The following is a 26,828-nucleotide window of genomic DNA, read 5'->3' on the forward strand; positions in this document are numbered from 1 at the left end:
ACTGGGTATCAGTTTTTAAAACTTTTTTTATTTTTTAATTTTTTTTTAGTTTTTATTTTATATTATCTACAAAGTAAAAGTTTTCCCTTAACTTAAAAGTTGAACCACTGTAGACAGTGATTACCTCATCAAACTTGATTTATAAATAATGATCCGTCAGTTTGGCGGTAAGAATTTACTGAACTTCTGTCAAGTTTAGTAAAAGGGCGTTCCAAGTCTTGATTTTTTTTTAAAGCGGTAATAGCAGCAAGAATCACTCTTGTTACTTCTGTTGCTAGCTGATGTGTTCATGACTCTCAAGGGCCATTACAAAATAAATAACTTCCAGTTTCAGCAAGCAGAGCTGGGTACTTGCAGGACCCTGCAACAGCACATGGAATTATGGAACAGCCACAAGTCCCTACATGCCTCTACTCGGTCCAAAACATCCTCCACTGCAAGTGAACTGTTAGCATTCCTATCAGATGTTAAATCAGTGTATCTTTTTTAAAAAACAAAATAAATGAAGTTCTAGTTTTCTGTGCTTCCAGTTGGCAGAAGCAGTAGAAGGGAGGAGGGGATTTGGCCTTTCGGTTCCTCCAGGGCAGCCTTACAACTGCTGTTGGTGGTGGGCTTGTACTGTAAAAAAGAAAAGCGGCTATTTAAACAACACAGGCACCACTGCCCACCAGCCTAGTGTCCGCAGCACATGACTGTCAACTACTCTTGTGCTAGCCGAGCAAGACTGGAAGTTCAATGCTGCTTTCTCTCCCCCAGATGCAGCCAAGGTGGGGTTGGGGAGGGAAGAGGGGTGAGGAAAAACAAACCAGTCAGACGTAAAACCACTTCAGATACAAGTCCTGGACTTGCTGCTTGTGGAGCACAGGCCTTCACACCCCCTCCCACTAATGCTAGCCAAGCACCATTGCTTTCCAAGTCACAGGGGAGACAGGTGTCGTCACAGCAGCCATCCAGTACGAGAGACATCATGGGCACCCTGTGTCAGGGCACAGGCTGGGGCTAAAACTACACTCAAACCAGTCCGCAATCAGCACGTGCTCATCTGTGTTCTTCTCCAAGCTACAATCAAACTTGGCCATGGGCATAAACCCCCCACATCAGCCTATAAAGGACTCAGGAAGGAACACGCTTGCCCTGTCCAGCCTATCATACATAACCAGGAAGGCCAACTGAGTCCTCGGCATGCATCAGCTACCCAAACTGAGGCTGCTGCTTCTCAAGCCAACCCTGATACCAGCAGAACACACACAGATTCTGATGCTCCCTGACCGTCACGATCCCTCCTGTGCACACTTGAACGGGCCTTGCTAGTCAGGTTTGCAGCCTGAAGCACTGGTCCTGCCTGCCATTCTACCTCTGTGAGCAGAATGCTCGGGGTGCCCCGGCGGCCCCTGCACACACACGCCTCACCTGAAGGGTGCGTCATATAGGGGAAATGCGCTGTTGTCGAGACTGGAATGGGCTGTAGTGCACTTTGAGCGAGGGCGGCCTGGGGACCGCCGGGTGGCTGTGTCGTCATTAGCATCATTGGCGCATGGGCAGTTGGATGAGAAGGAACCATTCCTGACTGTACATGAGCCTGAAACAGAGAGCTCTTTTACGCATACAGGCAACATCTCCTTCTTAAACAACACGTCAACTATCCCTTTCATTGGACCAGGGCTCAAGAAGGGACAAGATGGACTTCTTGGGTCAACTTGAGGTAGATCCTGTGGGGCTAAGATGGGGAAGTTGGCGTCAGCCTCCTAGTCCCCAACATGTCTGCTCAGATTCCCACACAAGGCAAGGTCTTCTACTGGGGTGGGAAAGGCACTCTCTTAGCTTGCTATGGCGAATGGCCAAAGATATCAATGCCCCTTCCAAGTCAGAAAGTAACTGACAAGGGCCTGTAAGGGGACTGCCTCCCCAGCACCCTCAGCAGTTTCCTGAGTCTCTCCTCTTCCGCCCTTCCCCAGTCGTGATGGGTTCCCCAAAAGTAGGGTGAAGTGGCACTTAGGCCCCTCACTTTAAAAGCTTAGCTGATGGAGCAAAGGCTGCAGTTATAGCTCCACTGAGATGACAGAGTGATCTGATGTTGGATCAACCCAGTGCTCCGTACCAAGTGGCAGCAAATTTAGGTTAGAAAGGTGATGTTAACTAACCAGTTGGTAAGCTCAACCTCGGCTCTGCAGGGAGTGGGCCAAGCAGGAAGAGGCTGCTTCCTGCCTCCCATCCTGTGCATTGCTCTAGACCGTCACACCAGCGAAGCACTGGTTCACACCTTCAAAAAGACCCATGGCTCTCTGCTGTCCCTATGTTCACCTCTTACTCTCTTACGCAAACACATGAGTGAAGTTTGGGGTGAGCCCATCTTACACAGTAAATTCACAACCTCTGCTAGGCACTTACAGGACCCTGATTTTCTTAAGTCTCACTCCACCAAAGCACACTGAACAAACTGGCTACCCTCCCCACTGTTGCCAGCCAATCTACAGATCCTTAGCTCTGGGGGAAGGACAGTAACAAGCTAGCCCTTCTGCAAGAGACCCAACTACACGGCATCTTAGCTCACACCTTGCCAGAGCCTCACTGGCACACTGAGAGAGGAAATAGAATCATTCAGTAACTCTTCTAAGTGAGACCCACCTCAGGGAACCATGATCAAAGCTAGCAGAGACATCTGATGCAGCCACTTTACGCTGATAGCTACAGAGAGGGCCTCCTCATGGCCCTGGGCTGCCCTGGCTCCATCAGCAACCACACCTTCCAAGCTCAGACTTTACACTGGGGAAAGAAAGCTCCAGATGATCTTGAGGCTACTCTGGAGCTTCAATTACACTGCACCACAGTCCAAGGCCCAAGCTCAGGAAGCACAACATCAGATAGAGGTAACCAGGCAAAACAACTGGGACACTTCTCGGAATTCGTGTGACTAACGCTCAAGCTAACAGGCCCACTGCACAGTCCCCTCAGAGAACTGAGAGCCACTGCAGGCCTGCCTGCCATCCTGTTTTCAGGCTCCCCTGTGCGTGTGTAGAGGTGTCTGTATGTGTACACACATGCACATAGTGGTGAAGCTAGAGACATAGCGAAGCAGACACAGAAAGGAAAGGACTGGGGTGCATTCCAGACTCAGAGTTTTAAGGTCTCAGCTGGGAAATGCTAAATCACAATTTCACTGACCCATCACAAAATCATAGCAACATTCACTGAGGGCCAGAAGATCACATACTAAGCAGAAAAGGGGCAGACAGGCAAGATGGCACCACACACAGGGTTTCCTGGCTTGGGGAGCAACTGGCTCCTTGCTGCTTATCTGACCACCACCACTCCCTATGTAGCCTTCACAAAAACTTGGCTAGTGCTGGTTTACCTGAGGTACGTGGGCCATGTGGGGTGGTGTGGTGTATGCTGGCTGAACATGAGAAGGATGGATGGTGAAGACTGTCTGTTGTGCTGCTGGGAAACTGCTCTGTGGAGACTGTGTATTAGAGGCAGGTGTCATGGAAGGTGGTGTTGGTGCCAGCCCCGCATGATAAATGGCCGACTGCTGCTGTGGACTGGCCAGATGAAGAGCCTGGGCAGCTTGGTGCTGATGATGCTGTAAAACAACAGGAACTTCTTTACTGAGAAACCACGAGGATCTGACAAGATGCTCTTTTCTGGGTACTCAAGCCTATGTCTCAGCTGGGCAGTTACAAGTCTACACAAGGCCTTAACTGCCCCATTAGCACACGTGACTAAGGAAGCCAACAGCATTATGGCCAGATTGCTTTACACTTAACTCAGAACTCAAGTCCAAGCAGCTTTTTAACCCTTACATTTCTGGCATTCACCCTTAGGGAATGTCCTACCCAACATGACAGTTTCTTTTTTAGTTTATTTCATGTACGAGTACATTGCAGCTCTCTTTAGACACACCAGAAGAGGGCATAGAATCCCATTATAGATGGTTGTGAGCCACCATGTGCTTATTGGGATTTGAACTCAGGATTTCTAGAAGAACAGCCAGTGCTCTTAACCACTGAGCCATCCATCTTTCCAGGCTCTGACATGACATTTTCAAACCCTCCCCTGTACCCACAATTGCTCCCAGCTACTTAAGGATGGCAGCCCTGCTCACACAGAATCTTGTAAGTAGAGGGACAAGGGAGCAACTGTGCGCACATAGGCCATGCCTCTCCTTACCTGAACAGGACTGGGTGCAGGGTGACTTCCACCATGCTGGCTTTGCTGCTGTCCGGTGGGAGTGGCCGAAGGCTGCGGATGGGGAGTATGTGGATGCAGGGTGGCATTGGGATGTGCATACTGCTGAGCGAGGGAGCCGGTGGAAACTGGGGCGAGAGGAAAAGTAATGTATACAAGTGCTGCACAGAGAACCACTGTCATGCCTAACTCACAGTGCTTTCCCAACCACAATAACCCACGACACTGCCATTCTCTGAAGCCATGGACAGCAGGCAGTCTGGAAAATGGATGGAAGGGCTCTGTTTAACAAGGCCAGCATGTGGCCCATATGCTATGGTCTATACACTATATTCACACTGGGTCAGTTTGAATTTACTCCAACAGTTACACTGGCCCACATGAAGATAGGTGCAGCCCCTCCCCCCAGGGCCAACATTTGATTACCTCACCATGCTACTGCCCTGGAATGGCCCCTGTACACACACCAGGACAAAAGTCACTGCCATCTCAGTCGGTCACAGTACCCACTCCACTATTCTGTTCCCTACTGAGGACCTCCTAGTAAAAAGCCTGGCAATGAAACCACCTCCCAGTCCTGTTAGCCAGAAAACTACCAAAGAACAGTCTTTTAACTCTCTTAAAATGTGATTATAAAGACAAAGACCCAGCGGTTGCTCTTTATCCATCTAGGAGATCTATCCACTTTGGTCCCAAACAAGGAGATCAAATATTAAATGAGTCTGTGCCTTTACAGAGCAGCAGCCTGAGAACGAAAAGCCCAGGAAGGTCTCCCTGCTCCTGTGGCTCTGGATAGCTCATGGGCACAAACTAAACACAGCACTGAACCCTTAGCTCTCTGCAGCCATGCCCACACACAGATGTTGTCACAGTTTCATGCACTTTAGGTAATATGTCAGCAAGAACAGATATGGTATGGCAACGAAGTAAAACCACCATGGTCAGCACCAAAGCTCCCAAGAATAGCCAGCATGGAGGACTCTGGCTGTGCACCAGCATGTGAAGTAGAGGGTTAGGGACAGGAAACATTCCTGAGATGTCACAGTGCAGGGCAGGGAATTCTATTTCCAATTCATGGTCTTGAATGGCGAATGCATTTGAAAGTGCAAAGCAGAACGCCAGAGCTGGCACAGCCTGCATCAACCGCCAAGGCCACAGCGCTCACCAGTATCCAGCTGAGACTGAAGGCAACTGTGTTTTAGAACCTGTTAACCCTGCTTCCCTGACCAGATCAGTCAATATAGGCAAGAAAACCACAGCAGCAGCCTGAAGTCACAATGTTTCAGTCTGACTTCTAACTCACTGATTGCTAAAAGCCACCCACAACCATCTAGCTTTTAAAAACTACTTTTGTTTTTAGAGACAGGGTCTACTAATGTAGCCTGGGCTGCTGGACTGTAACAACTGGTCCATAAACTTAAAACCCTACCCAGTGTTTATTAAGTGTTTCCTTTATAACAATGTTAAGTGGAACTGAGGTAAAGCAATCCTTAAAGTCTATTTATGGGGTTTCATAAAGATAGTGGATACAGAAGCTCAAGAGCTCTAAAATTTCCTTAGTAATTAATTCCTAAGTATTCAGAATAAAAAATGTTTAAAAAAAAATAAATCAGAGCTTTGCGCAGAAGGCCCTGAATTCCAGTCGCAGAACAGGTGGGAAAACAGCAAACAACTCTAAAGGGAGCTCTACCTTCATCTGGGATACAGCCACTGCAGTAATAGTAGTTATGGCCATCGGGTCTCAGAATTACATTTCTCAACAGGGAAAATGGGAAAGTTTTGATACTGTCACTAGGAAAGAGAAATAAAAAGATTTCCCCGCTTTCTTTGTTCTTCTATTATAGCTTAAGTTGCCCTGGAATCCACCATTCAGACTCCATCTTCCCACTGGATTTGCACCAGGATACCATACCTGGCCATCAGGACCAGGACCAGCTTTATTACTCACTTACACATGGTTTATGCTGAGGACTTAAGCCAGGGTCTCCTGCATACTAAGTACACAGTCTATCACTGAGCTACTCTCTTAGTTAGCCATATTCTTCAGACTTAATTAGAGGCAAGGTTTGGTGGAGCCCAAGCTACCCTCAAGTTTGATGGGCAGCTGAAAATGACTTTGGACTTCTAAAGGCCCACCCACCTTAGCTCCTCATGTGCTGGGGTCATAATTTCATTACCACGTTCAATTTTGAATTTTATTTATATATATAAAAACATTTAAAGGCACTTTAAAACCTTAAAATTAAAATTATTATTATTGGTGTGTGTGTGTGTGTGTGTGTGTATGTGCATGTGTGTACGCACCAGGGATGGAGTGGAGGAAGGTGACATAGCTCTCATGTGCAAATGAGCAGAGGAGATTGTCTCTTTCTATCTTTATGTGGATTCTAGAGATGAAACTCCAGCAGCCAGGCTCTCGTGGGAAGCGTGCTTTTATCACTGAGCCATCTTGCCGGCCCTATCATACATCTTTTAAAGATTTATTTTTATTGTATGAACACAAGTGTTTTGCCTGTGTCACACTCATGTACAGTGCTCACAGAGACCGGAAGAGAGTACCGAATTCCATGGAACTGGAATCATAGATGGCTGTGAATAGCCATGTGGGTGCTGGAAACCAAACCTGAGACCTCTGCAAGAGTAACCAGTGCTCTGAACTGCTGAGCTGTCTCTCTAGGCCCATTTGTGTGCATTTCAATAAAGCACTTTCAGGAGCATCCATAGAAATGTTTTCATCTGCTCACTTTCTGGCTCAAAGGGTCTAAAAACAAGCACCTTGCACAACCCTTTCCCCTGGAATGTAATGTGAAGAACTGGGGAAATGGGAATCTACACTGTAATTCCACCAACAGCAAAGGTTAAGTGTGATAAAATGCGGAGAAGGAAATTATAAAAACAGCAACATAAAAAGCAGAGAAGGGGGAAGGCAAACAAGAACAGAGTTCTGGGAGAATGGCAAGGCTTTCATCTAAGGGCAGGATTTAATGGTTTCTCCTCTCCTGGTTAATTTACGTACCTGGGAACCCTCTCAGAAGCCCTGAAACCGCTATTCACCAGCTAAACTACTTACAGCGCCCTGAGGGCTGGGTGAGGTGAGGACAAAGTGCTTCTTAATTTGAGTGTTTAAAATTCTAAATATGTCAAATCTTTTTAACATTAACTATATTCCAGAAGCAGTCCTAAGTCAAGATGTAAAGAGAAGCAAATTCAGTCCACAGGGCCAGATGTTTATCTGTAAATAGGTCTATCAGTTTGACCTTGGATGTACACACCATTGGTGATCACCAGCACTTGGAAACACTCAAAATGAGCAGAAGCAGATCCTCCAACATCAACAGTAGTTCCAGAAGGGGTACAACTCAAGGAGCAAATTTTAGGGAGCAGAGGGGATAAAAGACACCATGCTAAGCCAAGGCAAAATGGCAGTGGATTAGGGGCAGAACACTGCCATGACTAAAGTCCCCAAGAGCTGTCACTGGCTTTGGTGCTGACCCCTCTCCATAGGTAGCTATGCTCAGGCTGTAAGTGCTTAGGGACGATGATTCAAGACCTGTTAGTTATTTGCCAGGAAAATCACTATGACTGTAACAGAGCCAGCACTGGAGACCTTACACTGTGTCCTTAAAGTCCTCATGTACATTCTCAAAAAGACTACTTTTCCAAGAGCATCTCAATGGACACCATTTGTTAACCCATGCACCAAAAAGTAGCAACTTAGTTTGGCTTATCACAATAAATGAAAATTAAGGTAAAAATGTTTCCAAAACCTATATCTGATGATGAGTAGTCATTCCTAAATACCCCAAAATTTAGCCCCTAATTTAAGAACATTAAATCTTAATGTTTACTAGAACTAGAACTGTGTTTCATACATCAGCAACACACATTTCTAAAAGGCCCCTTAGTAATTAGCCTACCAAAGCCCATGCTCTGCTTCATTTCATTTCACTGCCCTGAAAGTAGGAAAAGTCCATCTATCAAGTTCCCTTGGGGAAGAAGGCAGCCCAGACAGCATACTATTACAGGCTTCAAGGCCTGTGCTTCCAGAGACCTTCTCATGCTGAAGCAAGCTCTGGACACCACCACTGTATCTGCTCCCAGAACTTAAGCCTCTAATCAGAACTGTCTCTCTAACTGCTTCTTCTTCCCTGTGCTACAGGAATCTCAGTAGGACTCTTCTAACACTACAAACCAGTGCTTCAAGCTTTACACTATCAATTGTTCAGAAAAGGTTTTCCTGAATGAGGAAAACATAAGGTATTTCCCATACAGCTACACTCTTGTGTTTTATTCAAAACTGATTCCTGAAAGAACTCAGACATTGACTCCAATTTTCTTAAGCTAAGACATAGTCCTTCTGTTAAAACTCTGAATTATACAGAGCCACAGTTCTTTCCTTTTCCTTTTTTACACTAGGGAATGAAATCAGGGCCTGGTGAATGCTAGAGCAAGTACTCCACCACTGAGCCACGCCCCAGCCCAGACATGCATACTTTGAATGATTATGTCGGGGAGAAAGAAAAATATTCTCTAATTAAAGTTAGCTACTTTAACATGTATCCCTTAAATAGTGTTTACTGTGTAATTAAAATTAGTATAAAAAACCCAACTCACTGGCAAAGTAGAAAGAAGGGCTTGTCTCCTTGTTGTATGGTAATTTGGGACATGCTGAATGTGGGAAATAGAAAGGTAAATTAGCCTCTTGAGGAGTGCATTCCTGGTGTTCTGGAAAGGCCGACACATTCAGTGATCTTTTGCATTCGTGCACGACTCGTTTTGACAGGGGTGACCAGCACTGTAAATAAGCATTGCTGCAGAGATTTACAAGCGAACAGGACTGAACCGGAAGGCTTTCCTTCTGTACTGAGGTAGCAAGTCCACACGCTGACTTGCTTAAATAAAAAGAATAAGATTATTATCTGATAGAGAACTGTTAACTGATAAAAGACCAACATGGCATCCATCAAATAGCCTTGATATAAGCGAGGTACCCAAATAAAACAGTATTTAAGCAAATTCACGATACATAATTTTTCACAGCAACACAACTGTCACCACAGGCCCTTGGGGTAGTAAATCCCAAGGTTCGCAATATAAAAATATAATCGTAAGTATTACACTATTTATACTAAGATGTGTCTGTCTAGAAGGGCATAACTAAAGCGTCTGGGAGAATATAGTATGTAAAATATTTAGCTGGTGTGGCTGTTCACACCTCTAATCCCAGTACTTGGGAGGCAAAAGCAGGTGATAACTGAATTCAAGGCCAGCCTGGCCTATATAGCAAGTTCAAGGACAGTTAGGGCTACATAGAGACCTGCCTGTTTTTGGAGGAGTGGGAGTGGGGATAGTAAAACACTTTCAATTCTTCTGGCTGGCCTGTCAGACAGCTCTATCATTGTTTCTGAAAGTGAAACTATCACAGTAATGCCAACTCAGATAAGCAGGAGAGTGGATATGAGAAAAACACAAGTTACAGTGACCACCTCAGAGGGCAGAGGCAACAAAGTGAGTCCTTCCTCAAAGACTCAGAGTGACACCAAGTAGTCTTCCTTAACACAAGGAGGGCCTTTGCCTTGACCAAACCAGTAACAATCAACAAAAAAAGCCAAATCATCAGAACTGAGGACAAAGCATCATACATTGTAAATCAACATCTTCAAAACTCCGATTTCTTGGTTTATAGAAAATACATATTTTTCAAAGGAAATGAACACAAAATCAGCATTTCCATACAACAGTTTTCAAACAATATGTATGTTTGGCATTAACTGATCTATGGAGCAGCCAAAGTAAATGAAGGGACTGACAAGATACCAACAAACTTGTGTCAACATATTAAAAAATGATTTTTGACTGTGGGAAACCCCCAAACAATTCATTTCTTAGTGTGCTTTCTATATAGGACCTGCATGACTAAAGCAAACACAGATCAGCAGGCCATGGAGGCAACTTCTGCAAAGCACTGCACTGGCAGCCACATGGTGGCTGTTCTTAAAAGCACTAGAAACTTCAGCTCCAAAGTTTCCTCTTAATCCAATGGGGGCATGCCAAAAAGAAGAGTAGGAAAGAGCTGTTTTTTCTACTTCTGAATCATGCGGTACACAGCAATGTCCAAACAATTCAAGAACTTCAACCAAGCCTTTTGACAAGCTGGAAAACTGGAAATGCATGCAAGGTGCAGGAAAGCCAGCAAGAGACCACCAGGGCCTTCCTTCCAAACAAGGTCTGTTCTCATCGCAGGGAGTATTAACTGAGCACACGCTGAAGGGCAGACACGTCATCATGAAAATATAACCAAGCCAAGCTGTCACTTTATAAATCAGATTACATGAGCACTTTTATTTGAGACAGGGTCTTGCTTTACCACCCAGACTGGTCTCAATCCCTGACCCTCCTTTTTCATGGTGTCCACAGGGCTGAGACATATAGGCAGTCTCCCACACCAGGGCAATGGACTGACTGCTTGGAAGAAATGTTTTCTAAAGTGCCACACTTGCCCTACTCTTTATTTCAAAAGCCTTGTACACATGGATGATGATGGCAGTGACAGTGATAGAACTCTTCTTACGTGTTAATGCCAAACAAGCAGACCTCAGGATTTTATGAAGGCAAGTGTTTTCCACGGCATGTATCTTAACTACTAATCAATCCTGGTGACAGGTGTGCACCTGTTTGGTATACATGTGATCACAAACACCGGGAGAACGCTCAGGGCCACCAATATCACTCTTAGCCTGCATAATGTTAAAACATTAGGAATGATTAAGGGTTTGCCAGAACACAGAATCTTAACTGTCCTGCATGTGCTCATTTAAGGCACCAAACTACAAAGATCAGACACGGTGTCTGCACAGCTGCTTGCGCTCACTCTCTCAGACCATGTATGCTTCTCAATGGATGAATAACCCAAACTTACCTAACATTCCAAGGAATTCAAATGACACTAGGAAAATGTGTTAAGTTTGGTATAGTGCCATCATTTAAAGTTGGGAGTAATTTAAGGTGACTGTAAAAAGCATACAATACTGTAAGGTGATCAGTCGACTCTACGTGGTAAGATGTGGCAAGTATAGATGGTACACCCTTTCCTGCAAGGCTTAGGCAGGAATAAGCAGAATGGCCTGGGGCAGAAAGGAAAGTACATCTTTCTCCCAAAAATGCTCTCTCATTATATGTTATCAGTTTGTTTTGTTTTTCCTGAAACAGGGTCTTGCTATATAGCCATGACTGCCCTGGACTTGCTTTGAGACCAGGCTGACCTCGAATTTAAGAGATCCGCCTGCCCCCAACCCGGAAGTGCTGGGATTAAAGGTGTGCACCACTACGCCCAGTTCCTCTCATTATTTTTTAAAGGAGAAACTTATCAACAACTGAGGAAGTACAGGGACACAGTAGAAATAAAATACAAGTCAGACATAAATTTGGTTTTATTTTAAGACTCTCAACACTCACTGTCACAGAGTCAGATTATTTTTACTCCTTGTTTTTTGAGGTCTCTATGTTGCCCAGGCTTGTCTCACCCCTTGGCTCAAATGATCCTGTACTTTAGTCTTCCCACTACCACTAGTAACCAGAATACAGTCACACCACTACACCTACCTCAGGCTATTCTTAAACAGAGAAACAGAGTATCTTTACAGCGCTTTAAAGCAACTATAGTCATGCACACAGAAAAGACAATAAAATGTTTCCTACCATACATCGCATGCGTCTGCTCGTGAGCGCCGAATTGAGCAGCTGAAGAAGACACTAAGCCAGGCTGAGCATGTGCTGGTGGTGCCATCATCCTGGCATTACCTTGTATGACAGGACTGTACACGTGGGGATGCTGTATTTACACAAAAGAACATTATGCCAAAATGAATGACGTGAATTCTAGTCAAGATTCTAAAAGATTCACTCTGCATGTGCACGTGTGTGCACGTACACACGCACAATGCTGGAAGGGGTCTGAATAAGGTCTTAGAACCCCCTGGAACTGGAGTTACAGGAAGTTGTGAACAGCTATGTGGGTGCTGGGAACCAAGCCTGGGCCCTATCACTAGTAGGAAATAAGCCTCACGACTGCGCCATGGCCCTGTCCTAGTCACTTCTGACTCCTAACTTGATGGCTCCCAGAAACATTCAGAGTTCTATTTCTCAGATGCTTCCTTTTCAAATTTTTTTTTTTAAGATTAATTTTCTTTATGTATATGTGTCGGGTATTTGTGCTTTGTATGTGTGCAGATGCCCTTGGAGACCAAAGGATCTTCTGAAATAACTCCGGGGTCATCTGCAAGAGCAGCATGTGCTCTCTCCAACTGGCTCCGAGTATACCAGGCATGGCATGTGGTTTAAAACGTGCAAAAATAATCATATATATAAAAAAGAAAAACACTGAAAAGGCCCCAACTTCTTAACTATCTGATCCCATAAAACAAAGCCCAAAGACCCATAAACACATGAACAATGGAAATGAGATGCTTTCTTAGTGACTGGCTTTACCTGAGACTGATAATGTGGCACATGCTGGACCAGAGGCTGATTAGGGAACTGCTGAGGGCTGTAGGCAACGTACTGAGTGGAATAAGCAGGTGGGGTGGCTACGATGGGCGGCCCTGCTGCAGAGGCAGGGTGCATCATGGTGCTTTGATGGTGCTGGTCTTGTCGCTGTTGGGGCATATTTGGTACTGCAGAAAAGAAAAAAAAATCTATTAAAAGGAAATGAAAAACCTCCTGGGTACAATGCATGCATCTATGTGGTCTACAAGGCTCTATGTGACTAGACTCTGAGCCTGCCTCTCAAAAGCTGTCTTACCCAGCTCCCACCCCTCTCCAGCTACTCTGAGCTATTCCACTCAGCTTCAGGGTTTAGGTGTGGAGTGACTTTCCCTTATGTAACAGTTTTCATAACATAAGATATGGTGCTAAGATAGGAGAAAAAGGAGATCATAGGAACTGTCCAGTCTCCAAATCATAACATATTTAAGAAGCTCATGAAAGGTTCCTTTCTGAAGAAAAACAAAACACAAAAAAAGTCAACACCAATGCAGCACCCACCACTCCCCTCCTGCTTTACTCCCACCCAGTCTGTACTTCCTCAGAGCCAGTAAGCTTAGGACTTCTGGGACGCTGAACAGGGAGGGCCCCATCACTGAGCTACACCCCAGCCCAGATTTCCTTCCTTTCAGCCAGTGTCACATAGTACCAAGTACACCAAATAGCAGATTTCTAATTAACACCACCAACCCCACACTGCACAAAAAAAGAAGGAAAACTGCTGTGTGTCTTCCATATTCCTATAAAGGTTCTTTTCCTGATGTCAGCTAAGCACACCCTTAATTTCAACACGCAGGAAACAGGCATGAAGATCTGTGTAATGATCACAAAAACGCCTCTGTATCACCTGTGCATTTCCGCCCATGACTGCACATCAGTTGTAGCTGTCATGTCTGTTTCTAATGTCATAATAACTACAGGAGGAACAGCATGCCTCATGAGGGGTACAGCACAGAGAACATGTAACGTGGCTTGTTTACTCAGTCAACAGAGTAAAAGCAACTACTATTGTGTTTATTATTTTAAATATTTTAAAAGGTTGGCTGAACATTTAATGAAACAGTTATTTTATCTATTTAGAAAGTAAACTTAAAAACAGAAGAAAGCAATATTATGAAATTTTTCCCAAAATAATACTGACAGTCCTGACGTTAGAAAAAGGAAAATTGATTAGGTGGGGAAAAAAAAAACCATAAGCCTAAGTATTACTTATATCAAATAAAAAACTGCCTAGTTAATCTCAGTAAAATCTCTTCACTACTTTTGGTATATCCTTATGTGGTGGTAACCTAAGTGCATGGACCACAGACTCAGTGCACACCTATACTAAGTCCATCTCCAGCAGTGCATGGACCACAGACTCAGTGCACACCTATACTTGGGGAACAACAGATGTTCGAAGTCCTCAGCTTTTGAGGCTAGTTTGGGACCCATAACCTGTGCAAAATAAATACACTAGAACAAAACAAAACGAGAAACAAACTAGTAATCGATACTTGCCCTCCATAAAAAGCATTATATTTACAGATATTCATCTTAGATTATACTTTATATGAACCATATTTTAGCCATTTCACAGGTCATTGGCTTTCTATTACAAACAACTTTGCCTAACAGAGTCCATGTGGCAGTATCTGGAGACCTTTTTTGTCATCCTAATCAACTAAAGGGAAGTGCTACTACTAGGTGTAGTGATTGCTGATGCACATCCCCCAGTTAACAAGAGACATCTCCCCACTGCAGAAAAGAATACCAGTTATAGATGGCAACGGTGCCAAGCATAAGAAATTTTACTTCAGCTTTGCAATGTGGTGTACGCATGAAGCTCAGAAGCTGACTACAGGAGGCAAGATCAGGAATTCAAATCCACACAGCTACAGAGAGAACTGGAGGCCAGAGTATAGGCTCAACGACTGTGTATGTGTCTGTGTGTGATATCGTTTGTTAGCTCCCCGACAGGCATGTTCTCACAGATCACAGAATCCATGAAAGGCAGGTGTGATTTATGGCAAGGGGAACCTGGCGTGGTTTCTTAGTAGAGAGTCCCTGCCATGCAAGAAAAGGTGCCTTTTATGTGGTTTATACAATTTCAGGAGCCAGCAACTGACTTTGTATATTTGAAAAACACTAGAAGCATCCCTGTCCAGCATCATCTTTGTCCATCTGTTCACAGCAGCACAGCAGTGCGGGGATCACACAGGTAGGGAGGGCCACTTCCCAGGACTTTCTAGGTTTCTCCTTAAAAGATATAAACTGCTGATAATCTTGTAACAGCAGTTTAAGACGCAGAACCTGTGGAAATGCATAAGGTCCTCCATTTGTGCACTAAACGAGTTTATTCTTATTTTCACCTCTGCCAAGGGAGAGTATCTCCTCTAGGTTAATTTCTAACTTTATGGTGTGTAAAGTTACCACTGTAAAATACCAGCTGGAGAAACGATGAAGTCCCTTAAGTTGATAATGCCCAAGTATACAACAAACTATTTTTATCTTTGGAGACAGCCTTAAAAAGGCATCGATAAGCATGACTGGACTGTCTTTGTAGCTCATGCAAACTCTGCATCAGGATAACCCACAGTTCTGACAAAGTTAAGCTTTGCAGCACACACAGTTCCATCCGGAAAGGAAAGATGGGTGGAAGCAATGTCACTGCATCACAGGGCATGGTGCACTGTTGAATTTGGGACAACATGGTCATCTAAGGCAGCAGCACAGGCGGGAGATAGCTACAGAAGCATGTGGTGAGCAAAGACAGGAAGGTAGAAAAGGGTGTCATGTAGGTCAAGATGACCTAGTGCTCCTGACCTGAACTCCTGATCCTTCTGCCTCAGTTTCCCAAGTGTTGGAATTATAGATGTGTGCAACAGTTACTGCTTATCATAATGAGAGATGGTTACAAAGTGAGACTATGTCTGAAAACAATACCAAATAAACCACAACCAAAAAACTTTCTGTTAAAAATTTCAATTTAGACTTCAGGTTGAAGTTTCTAAGATGTTTGTCTTGGCAGAAAAAATACCAAAAAGGGGCTTATGAGTTGAGACACTCGATGTTCTTACAGAGAATCAGATGTCAGGTTCCCAGAAGCGCACAACAGTCTGTGATACTGTTCTACTGATACTGTTCCAGGGTTCTACTGCCCTTCCCTGGCTTCCATGTGTCCACACAGTACAAGTACAAACATGCTGGCAAAACGTTCATATATTAAAAACAAAAATAAAAGTAGAAATATTTGTATGTGTATGAGTGTTTTACCTGCATGTATGTCAACACACTATGTGTACACCTGGTGCATGGAGGCCAGAAGAGGGCACTAGATTCCTTGGGACTGCGGTTAATTATAGCTAAGTTGTGAGGCAGCATGTGAGTGATGGGTATCAAGCCTGGGTCCTCTGCAAGAGCAACCAACACCCTCAACCAATGATCCAATGCCTCAAAAGACATCTTTAAGAAGACCAGATTTAATCCTAGCACCAGATTTATATGAATTCCACGAAAGCCTGGTCTATATAGTAAGTTCCTGGCTAGCCAAGGCTACAAACAAAGTAAAAGGGAGAGCCTCTGTGTGTGTGTGTGTGTGTGTGTGTGTGTGTGTGTGTGTGTGTATTGGTGGTGGTGGTGGTAATTGTTTGGGATGAGGATGGGTTGGGACATTTTTCGGGTTGGTATGATGGCTCAGCAGTAAAGGTTCTTGTGCTCAAATCTGATGACCTGAGTTTGATTCTCAGAACCCACAAGGTGAAACTCCTACAGTGTTCTTTTAACCTCCATGCACACTGAGTGCGTGCGCGCGCGCACACACACACACACACACACACACACACACTTTTATCCTCAAATGATTACTCTATGTGGTATCTACTCATCAAGAGTCACCTGAATTTATGTTGGCCATCAGAAGTGAGTACATACCCTGTGAATTCAAGCTGAAGCCAACTACTCATTGAACACCGTGCCTAATTCATGCAGCATGCAGACACAAGCAAACACAGGCAGGGTTATTCTCACCTTTACCTGCTCTATATGTCTTGGCTTGGTTCACTGGCATAGGCGTCATAGGTATTGGGTATAAAGGCTTGAGGGAATTAAAAACACATCATTAGATTCATATGGTAACAATATATTCTATTATTGTCTTTTAATGTGATCTGGCCTGTGTTTTCCTGACTCCCTATGAGCTATTCAAATTAAAATAATACCCACAACTAAATGGAACAACTCTGGCCTATAGTATATGTAAGACATTTTCCTGAAAAATTAATCCTAAAACTCAGATCCACATGCTAATGATATAATATACCAAGTTCTACCCACCGCCCACTCTTAACCATACGTGCCACTGGTTGTCCACTCATGCCAAATGAAAGCCATGGTGGCCCAGCAAATTCTAACCCATGGGACTTACTTGCACACCCGGGCTCACTGGGACGGGATACATCATATTGGGTGCAAAACACACAGGCTGAGTGTACACTGGAGCTGGCTGCTGATGACCCACCATGGACGGGCTGGGTTGTGCTTGGGGCCGAGGCGACGTTGGGGTTGTAGAAGGCTTTGGCTATAAAACCAAAATTCAACTATGTCAAGATGAGAAGCAACAATGAACACAGTCTTCATAGTGGCTTCCCTAATTGTTCTGCCGATGTTTCTAACTAGCATTTTTTATTCAAAACATTAAACAAAACAAAACAGCCAGAGTCTAGCATGTAAGTAGCTAGTTTAAACCCAGTTTCCATGAGTTAAAAAAAGGGAAAACAGGCTGCAGACATTTCTCAGTGTTAGAGGGCTCACATTAGCAGATATGGAATCAGAACTGAAATCAAGCTAAAATATTTTATCAATGAAAAAATATAAAATTTGAAATAATTCTACAAGGAACCAGAAAAGATCTATCTTTTTTTTTTTTCTTCATTTTGTGGTCGGTGGGCCCCAGCCTCCTGTTTATGTCTTGGTGATCTCCTAAGGTTACAGGCACGCCCTATTGCTCCTCCCGCTGAAATGTCTCCAACGGGTAGGAAATGGACCCGGCCTTTGGGCTGGCAGCCTCACCAATCATCAAGCTTACATTCTTAGGGAAAACATGTCAGCTCAGGGAAGACAGGCTGTCTCAGTGTCCTACTGCTGGGCTCAGGCACATGGCAGCACAGGAGAAAAGCCATAAAAACCACCATGAATCTCTTCAGAAACTAGCTATAAAGGGCTATCACCTACCTGAGAGAAAGAGCGAGGGTTGAACTCCTTTGCATTGGGATTCAATGTTGACTTCCTAACTTGTCTAAATGAGAAAGAGAACAACAGGCAGGCCAGTGAAACATCATGGAACCCATAACTTTCTCTCAACTCTCAAAGGATTGCTGACATATATCAGACTTGAATAATTCTCCATGTTTCAGTCTCCTTCACTGAAACACACAACTCTGCTGCTCCATCTGATGAAGAAACTAATCCTACAAGAACAAATTAAAACCAAAGAAACCACATCCCTCAAAAGCAATCAAGGAATATTTCAACTGAAAACACAATAGCCCTGTAGAAAACACCCTCAAAATGGGGTTAAGCAACAAGTAAGCAGCTGCCCCTCCAAAGGACTGGAGTTTATAATCCCTCTGCCTATAACTAGTTTCAGGTATCTGACACCCTCTTCTGGCCTCTGAAGATACAGCAAATATGTGGTGTACAGATAGACATGCAGCCAAAATACATAAAATAAATCCATTATTTTAAAACCACAAACTTAATTTAAGTTCACAGTATTTTTAATTAAAAAAAAAGAAGAAGAAAAAAAAAAAGGACTGAGCTTTGCAGTGGATCCAGGCTGACCTCAAACCTAAGATCAACAGCCTTAGCTGTTCAAGTACTGTGTTAACAAAACCCTTCCACATGTAGCAATTTTAAATGTGTTAAGATTTTTTTAATCACACGCCTTGGGAAAGACCATTGCTCTAGTAAAATTATTTTTCTGCAAATCAAGAATAAAGTTACTCAACAACCTGCCATTCTAAAAGTTTAAGTAGAATTGTTTGTTATCCAGAAAGGAGTGGTGATCAAGTCTGAGGCTACCCCACTAGTCTATTTAAGTGCTTTTAATATGCCAGACACACAAAAATAAGGTTTATAAGGATGTGTTTATCAACTAAACATTTCCTCAACTGGGGCAGCCAACAGTCCTTGCAGACTGCAGGTTAGGCAGACCAAGAGTCCTAAGACAGGGCATTAGCTTTTCTTACCCCCACAGCTGCACATAAAGCAGAATGGGCAATGCTAAGAATTCAATGACTAGATTCAGCTGGGATTTCTTAAACAAGCTCTGTGTGACAGTTACTTTGTGAAAGAAAAAAAATCCCTTAAAGCACATTACTTGTAGAGAGGATGTGCAAAGACCCAGGTTACTCACTCAGTTGTGTCTTTCTTCTCTTCTCTGTCATCCTTTTCTTGTTTGCAGGCTGGACTGGAAGTCTGAACCCCTTGGGACGTGACCTCAGGCCCCCTCTTGTGCTCTGCATTACTAAGCACGGAAGGGGAGACGCTGGGGCTGTTGGTCTTGCTACTGCCACTGGTGCAGTTGCTGCTGCTGCTGCTGCTGTCAATAAAACCATCCTTAGCACTTGCTTCCGTTTTATCTTTCATCAAATCTCGTGACTTTTCTCCTTCTCTGTTTTTGCTTAGTAGTTGATCCATAGATTCAGATGTAGAACTTGGCTGTAACTAAATATAAGAAATAGTTTGCCTTAAGTATAAGCAAAGTAGTCTGTGATGGCAATGAAAATGCTTTCTGTTTGTATTTTCAAAATATGGTCTTTTTCACTAATTTGTCTGCTTGTTGAGACAGGGTCTCTGTGGGTAACCCTAGCTGGGACTCTATGTAGACCAGGCTGGCCCTGAACTCACTGTTTGGACTTCCTCTGCCTCTTGAGTACTGGAAGAAACTAAAGGCCACCATGCATGGCTAAGAATAGGTCTTTTTAAAGCACAGATAACAGAATGATATACAACAGAACCTTAGCAACCAGTACCCATGACTCAAGAGCTAGTTATTAGCTAGGCTGAGCATGGTGGCATAAGCCTTTAATATCAGCACTCAGGAAGCAGAGGCAAGTCTGTGAGTTGTAGAGCACTTTGGTTTTTACATACTGAGTTCCACTATGTACAGAGACCCTGTCTCAACCTCCAGCCCTGCCTCCCCCACAGCACAAACAAAAGACTTAATTATTAGACTGATGGTGCCTCATGCCTGCAATTTCAGAACTTGAGAGGCAGAGGAAGGATTGGTCTGAGCTAGTCTGGGGTAATTTCAGAATTTTAAGAGGCAGAAATAGGACTGCTGGGAGTTCCAGGCCATCCTGGGCAATAGATCCTGTTTCAGGAGAAAGAAAAAGAAAAGTTAAATATTTACTAGAGGCCTCCAACACCAGCACTTGTGTGGTTGACGGCGAACAAGATGCAACAGTTCTGATCCTCTGGACTCAGGAAGGTAGAAAGCTACCGTACCAGGTAGAAAGAAAAAGCAGCCTCCATGAAGGGACAACTCCTGAATAGACTAATATCTAAACAAAAACTAATTTTAAGGGCTGGAGAGATGGCTCAGCGGTTAAGAGCACTGACTGCTCTTCCAGAGGTCCTGAGTTCAATTCCCAGCAACTACATGGTGGCTCACAACCATCTGTAACGGGATTTGATGCCCTCTTCTGGTGTGTCTGAGGACAACTACAATGTACTTATATATAATAAATAAATAAATATTTTTTAAAAACCTAATTTTAAAATCCATGACAGCATGAGAAAGGGGAAGGAGGTAGAACAATAGATAGAATATTCTCAGGGTATCTTTTATACATTTATATAAATGTGCCTATAAAACCTAGTAAAATACACAATAACCATATGACAATTAAAAAATTAGGGCTGGAGCAATGGCTCAGTAGATATTTGCACTTTCTGTTCTTGCAGAGGACCCAGGTTCAATTCCCAGCACCTACATGGTCAAAATTTCTAAAATTTTAGTTTCAAGGGATCTGGTGTCCTCTTTGGGCTCTATGGGTACCAGGCACAAATGTAGTACACTTTCATTTAAGTGCACTGGACATATAAAATAAAAATGAATCTTCATTAAAATGGAAAGGAAAAGGGTCTGGAGAGGCTGCTCAAGCCTGAAGATGTAAGCTCAAGGACCAGAAGCCAGGGAAAGGTAAAGGAAAGAACCAATTCAAAGTCCTCTAATGTCTGCATGCGTGTGCGTACGCCCATGCACACACCATACAAAAAAAAAAAAAAAAATGCTAGTAATAAAAATTTAAAAAGCATTTTTATATCCATTCTTATAATGGCAAAATTGATCCAAACTGTTTATTCTATTTGCTTAATCCATACAATGGCCCAAATTTTGATGCAGGTACTTTTATGGACATCTTATAAATGGCAAACCCATGGAGAAAACAAAGTACAATTAAATTTCTGTAGGAGAGGGTTGTGTTTGTTCAGTGGGACTGAACTCAACTAGTCCAAAGTAAATGCACAGAGCTAAACCCCACCCCAAAGCCAAGCCTTTTTGTAACTCAAAAAGAATTGTCAAGACCCACTCACCACCATGTTGGCAATGTGAAGTAACCCCCAGTATCAAGTGTGGAACATGGGGCTGGAGAGATGGCCCAGCGGTTAAGAGCACTGACTGCTCTTCCAGAGGTCCTGAGTTCAATTCCCAGCAACCACACGGTGGCTCACAACCATCTGTAATGAGATCTGATGCCCTCTTCTGGTGTGTCTGAAGATTGCAACAGTGTACTCATATATATAATAAATAAATAAATCTTTAAAAAAAAAAAGTGTGGACCACGAATGCTAGAAAGGGTAGGGCCCACAGTTACATGCTGCCATCTGCAACCAAAGTGGGTCCTACCACTCCCTACTATGCTTGGGACATTAGGCAATATACTGTGCACACAAGCAAAATCTTTATCTACTGAACATTTAACAGATCAGACCTAGAAATCCTCCATATAAAATTTCCAGCACTCAACTCAGCTATAATGCAGAGCAGTGGAAACTGCTCTCAAGAGAAAGAAGGGCAGTTTAAAACCAAACCTCCATGTCACAAAGGTGGCTGACACTTCAGGACCTGAGATAACCTCAGCTTATCATTTCCTAGCCATGTGACCCTTGGCAGCTGACTTCACAACCTCAGTTTCCTGATGCACACTGCAGGCAGTGACAGAAGCAGGGGAAAGAGTTTGAAACACAGGAAGCACTGAATGTAAACTACTGACTTGATTTCACATTTTGAGCAATTAAAATTAAACACTGCACTGGAATCCCTGCTCTGCTTCCTAGCATTTATTTATTGGCCAGGAACTTTAAAAAAAACAAACAAACAAAAAAAAAACACAAAATCTTACTTAAAACATTTTTAAGTAAACAAAATTAAAATAAGTAAATAAATCAAGTTAAATAAAAAGAATGATAAAATCTTAAATAAGTAACAATGATGTACCTGAAGATCTTAGAAAAGGAACAAACAACAAACTAAGTCCAAATCAAGGCTGGAAAAAAACAATAAAAACAGGACAGAAAAGGATTCATCACTAAGGAAGGGTCAAAGGAAGTTGTAAACAAATATGTCAGTGGCTTGAATAATGAATAAAAAATAAATAAAGAGTAGCCGGAGGTTTGGGGGCATTTGGGGTGATTTAAAACAGGGCTTCTCCGAATAGCTCTGGCTGTCCTAAAACTCACTACATAGACCAGGCTGGTTGGAACTCAAGAGATCTGCCAGGCTCTGTCTCTGCCTCCCAAGTGCTAGAATTAAAGGCATGCAATATTAAATCTACAACTAATAGCCTTTCAAAAAGATTACAACACAGGGAGAACACACAAACACAGGAAGAAATGAAGGTGAATCACATAGACAGGAGCTCCCCAGTGAGTCTTTTTTTTTTTTTTTTTAAGATTTACTTATTTATTATATATAAGTACACTGTAGCTGTTTTCAGACACACCAGAAGAGGGCATCAGATCCCATTACAGATGGTTGTGAACCACCATGTGGTTGCTGGGAATTGGATTCAGGACCTCTGGAAGAATAGTCAATGTTCTTAACCACTGGGTCATCTCTCCAGCCCCCAGTAAGTCTTAAGCAAACAGTTAAGTGTTGTGATCTTCAGATTTAAACAGTAATTTGCAAAACCAGAGGCCAAACTCACAAGCTAAGTGGCAACTGATACTGGAAAAAAACTAGATGTCATTAAATAAAGCTGTGTCTCAAGGAACAGAAGTGAAAAGACAACCCACAAAATTAGAGAAAAGAAATTCACAAACCCAGATCTTCTGAGGGATACAGGACCAAGGATAAAGCTCTGTGCCACCCCAGGTTCCAAACCTAACATCTCAGAAGTATCAAACAGCACCAGACTCAGATCTACAGTACATGAGAGTACTAGAGACCTAAGGTCAGTAAGGGCTACGCAGAAAGACACTGTCTGGGGGAAAACAGACAGACCGACAGACAGACAGACACACAGCACAGCCAGGGCTACACAGGAAAACCTTACTCAATCAATCAATCAATAAATAAATAATAAACAAACAAACAAGTAAGTAAGTAAGAAAAAAAAAGATGAATTATATCACGTGGGGGAAGGGAGTTATAGGAAGTCAGAAGGCAACTTCTGCAAGTCAGTTTCTTCACCTGTCACATGAGTCTAGAAACTCAACTCAGGCTGGCAGACTTGGTGGAAAGGGCCATAACCCATGGACTTTTCACCAGTACCCACCCTAAAGTTTTGCAGTTGAGTTAAGGATATAAACAAACAGCAATCTAAACAAACAAAGAATAATAAACACAAAAAATTGTAATCAGCATCACTGCCCATGAGAGCTCTGAATCACAAAACCTCACTGTGGACCACAACCAAGAACAAGAATTCCAGCACCTTCAGGGGGATGGCTGCTCCCATACATGGCCAGGTGGGGCACACCAGAAACACTGGCACTTGGCAAGCAGTAGCAGGATGACTGAGCACAGGAAGCGCGGCTGGAGTTACAAAGCAAGTTTCTATGTCAAAAACAAACCCAAAATGAAAATAAGAACTTGCTGGCTGATGGTGGAGGGCGTGTCCAATGGTAACCATGCAACTACCATGGTAAAATGACAGGTAGTTCCTGCAAAGTTTCAACACTCTACCACATGACTCACAATTTATAATCCTAGAGAAATGACAACACATATTCACAAGAAACCAAGCCTCGATGTTTCTGTTGGCATTATTCATCCTTGTAAGAAAGCAAGAATAACCCAGAGCCACTGACCATTATTTGTAACAAAGCAGAACTGTATGCTCCAACATGTGTGTACACATGTGTGTACTTACTTGTATGTAACACAAATAACAAAATCATTTAAACAGGCTAATGAAACAAACAGACTGTTCTCAAAAGACTTGTATCAATAGTCAATGAATGCATGAAAAATGAGATCACTGCCATGAGAGAAACATGAAGTAAAACTCCATTGAGGAAACTGGAGTTGTAAGGGGTTTTGAGTGTGAAGTCTTCTTAAAGATGACACAAGTTCAGTTTCCAGCACCTACATCAAGCAGCACACAAGCCCTGTGCACACAATTCTCAGGAGACCCAAAGCCTCTGACCTTGCCAGGGATCCTCACTCTTGTGCACTTATCCGTACAAACAAACACACACACACACACACACACACACACACACACACACACACACACACACACACACGTACGTTATTTTAGACAAGATTATATATATGCACACACTCACATACACACTTAACTCAGTCAGAATGGCAGTAATTAGAAACACACAACAAATAGTGGTGACAATGTAGAAAAACGGGAGCCCCTTTTTCTCCCACCAGAGAGCAAAGCTGGTGGAAGTGTAAAGTTATCCAGTCTCTGTGGGCCAGAGAGTTGGCTCAGTGGTTAAGAGTACCGGCTGTTCTTCCAAAAAACCCTGGTTCAATTCCCAGCACCCACATGGACTCAGGCTTACCAACTGTCTGCAACTTCAGCTCCAGAGCATCCACAAGTGTGCAAACATATACATACATATAAATTTTAAAATGTAAAATAAATCTTGAAGAAAAAAAAATCCCAGAACCTAAAATTTTTTAAAAAGACCTACCAATGTGACCCAGCCATTACTCTCCAAGGAATCTAAACCTACGTGTCACTGATAGTCTTCCATATCAACACTTCTTGCAGGGCTAGTCACAATAGCTACTTACAGAACCAACCTAGGTATCTATCCACAGAAGAAAGACTGACAAGAATGTGGCATGTATACTTGGAGCTTTATTCATCCAAAAAAATTGTATTATTTATAGGAAAATAAATATAACAGGAGTATTAGATTAAGCAATTTTAATTCAGAAAAGACAATTATTGCATGTTTTCTCTCATTTCTGAGTTTTAAGATCTAATATAGATTTAATTAATTATTTTAATATTATATTAAATTAAATTATATTAAATTAATATAAATTTCAAGACACCCTCAACTGGTATTTAAATGTAACTTGGTGAGGAGGATGGATGGCTCAGTGGTTAAGAGCATGTACTGTTCTCTCCCAGAGGATTAGAGTATAGCTCCCAGCACCCAGACCAACAGAATCCATTAGCTCTAGAAAAATATCACACTACTGGCCCCTGTGGGTGCCTCCAGTCACGTGCCTATTCTAACACACAGATACATATGCATATAATTAAAAATAATAAAAATAAAAACCAACAGTATAGGAGGCTGGAGAGATGACTCAGGTTAAGAGCACTGGCTGCTCTTCCAGAGGTTCTGAATTCAAATACCAGCAACCACATGGTGGCTCACAACTGTCTGTAACGGGATCTGATGCCCTCTTCTGGTGTGTCTGAGAACAGCTACAGTGTACTCATACACATGAAATAAATAATTCTTTAAAAGGTAGCTCACCATCACCTTAACTCCATCTCCAAGGGATGACAACTTCTGGCCTCAGAGGGCACTTGAACTACTATGTACGTACCTACTCACAGACAGACAGACAGACAAGACCAGATGCACATACACACACTTAAACCCTGTGGGCTGGAGAGAGACTATAATGGCTAAGAGCACTGGCTGCTCTTCCAGAGGACTTGGGTTCAGTTCCCAGAACCTACATGGTGGTTCATAACCATCTACAACTCCAGTTCCAGGAAATCCAGTGCCCTCTTCTGGTTTCAAGGACAGACCCATGGCCTGTATACATAATGCAAACACTCATATGCATGAAAAACAAACAAAAAAAAATTAGCTTGCTGCACAGATGACTGAAAATGAGAGTGTGAATGCATGCATACGTGCATGCGTATTTTATTAGCATGCTTTTGTGAACTGGTCACATAAAAATCACTGTTTGCTATTTCTTTTTTAATTTTACCAGTCAATAGAGAACTTACCCTAAAATCATTCTTAAACTTCTTTAAATCATCGATCTGTTTTCTGTGTTCAGAAACAACTGGTGACATACCTGTAAAACCAAAATCTGTTAGATTCCCATTTACTTCTAACCTTAAACTTAAAATGATAAGTATGGAATGTTAGAAATGAGAACAGAAGCCAAGTGTGTTGGTGCAAGCCTACAGCACCTTTAATCCCAGCACTGGGAGTGAGGAGAGGAGATAAGAACAGATCTACTGCCTAAAGACTAGCAATTTCAAGTATCTATCTAGCTAAACACTTTTCTATTTCTATAATTGTGTCTAAAAACTTTAACAAATTCTAACCTTTGTTTTCAGCTTTTGAAAAGCTAGGTGATGTTTCACGTGCTTTAATATTTTCTTTATTCCCTGCAGGAGAGTTCTGCCTCTGATCTTGAAGCCTGGAATCTTTTGCTAGAAAACAAGTTTTAAAAAAAACCAAAAAACTAGCATTAGACAGAAGTTAGGACAATAGTATGAGTAAACATCAAACACTTCTAACTTCCTGGATTAGGGAAAAAGTGGGCTCATTAAACAGAGTTTATTCTGTTAGTCAACCCATCAAAACTCAGTAAGAATGCTCAAAAAGCAGGCATGTCACACCAGGACATTAGTTAACATACATATAATATTTCTACCACAGACAGA

The 26,828-nt window shown here is 42.7% G+C and overlaps 1 protein-coding gene across 6 annotated transcripts in view; it reads right to left on the reverse strand.

Annotated features, from left to right (window-relative positions):
• Positions 1–14: 14 nt before the first annotated feature.
• The window catches only part of ATXN2 (ataxin 2), an 86,922-nt gene continuing 60,108 nt past the window's right edge, over positions 15–26,828 (reverse strand). For 2 of the 6 annotated variants that reach the window (XM_080940974.1, XM_080940979.1), the window contains exons 13-25: positions 26,487–26,594; positions 26,160–26,230; positions 19,121–19,431; positions 17,938–18,001; positions 17,132–17,284; positions 16,735–16,801; positions 12,673–12,857; positions 11,884–12,016; positions 8,800–8,853; positions 4,168–4,313; positions 3,353–3,580; positions 1,411–1,579; positions 15–618 (exon numbers count right to left, since the gene is read on the reverse strand). In XM_080940974.1, the coding sequence (XP_080797100.1) occupies positions 590–618; positions 1,411–1,579; positions 3,353–3,580; positions 4,168–4,313; positions 8,800–8,853; positions 11,884–12,016; positions 12,673–12,857; positions 16,735–16,801; positions 17,132–17,284; positions 17,938–18,001; positions 19,121–19,431; positions 26,160–26,230; positions 26,487–26,594 (1,718 nt within the window). In that variant the 3' untranslated portion in view covers positions 15–589. The remainder of the gene's footprint in view (positions 619–1,410; positions 1,580–3,352; positions 3,581–4,167; positions 4,314–8,799; positions 8,854–11,883; positions 12,017–12,672; positions 12,858–16,734; positions 16,802–17,131; positions 17,285–17,937; positions 18,002–19,120; positions 19,432–26,159; positions 26,231–26,486; positions 26,595–26,828) is intronic. The other 4 variants (XM_080940978.1, XM_080940976.1, XM_080940975.1 and 1 more) reach the window with 4 other exon arrangements.

Source organism: Micromys minutus (assembly GCF_963924665.1).
Source record: "Micromys minutus genome assembly, chromosome: 29".
NCBI lineage: Eukaryota > Metazoa > Chordata > Mammalia > Rodentia > Muridae > Micromys > Micromys minutus.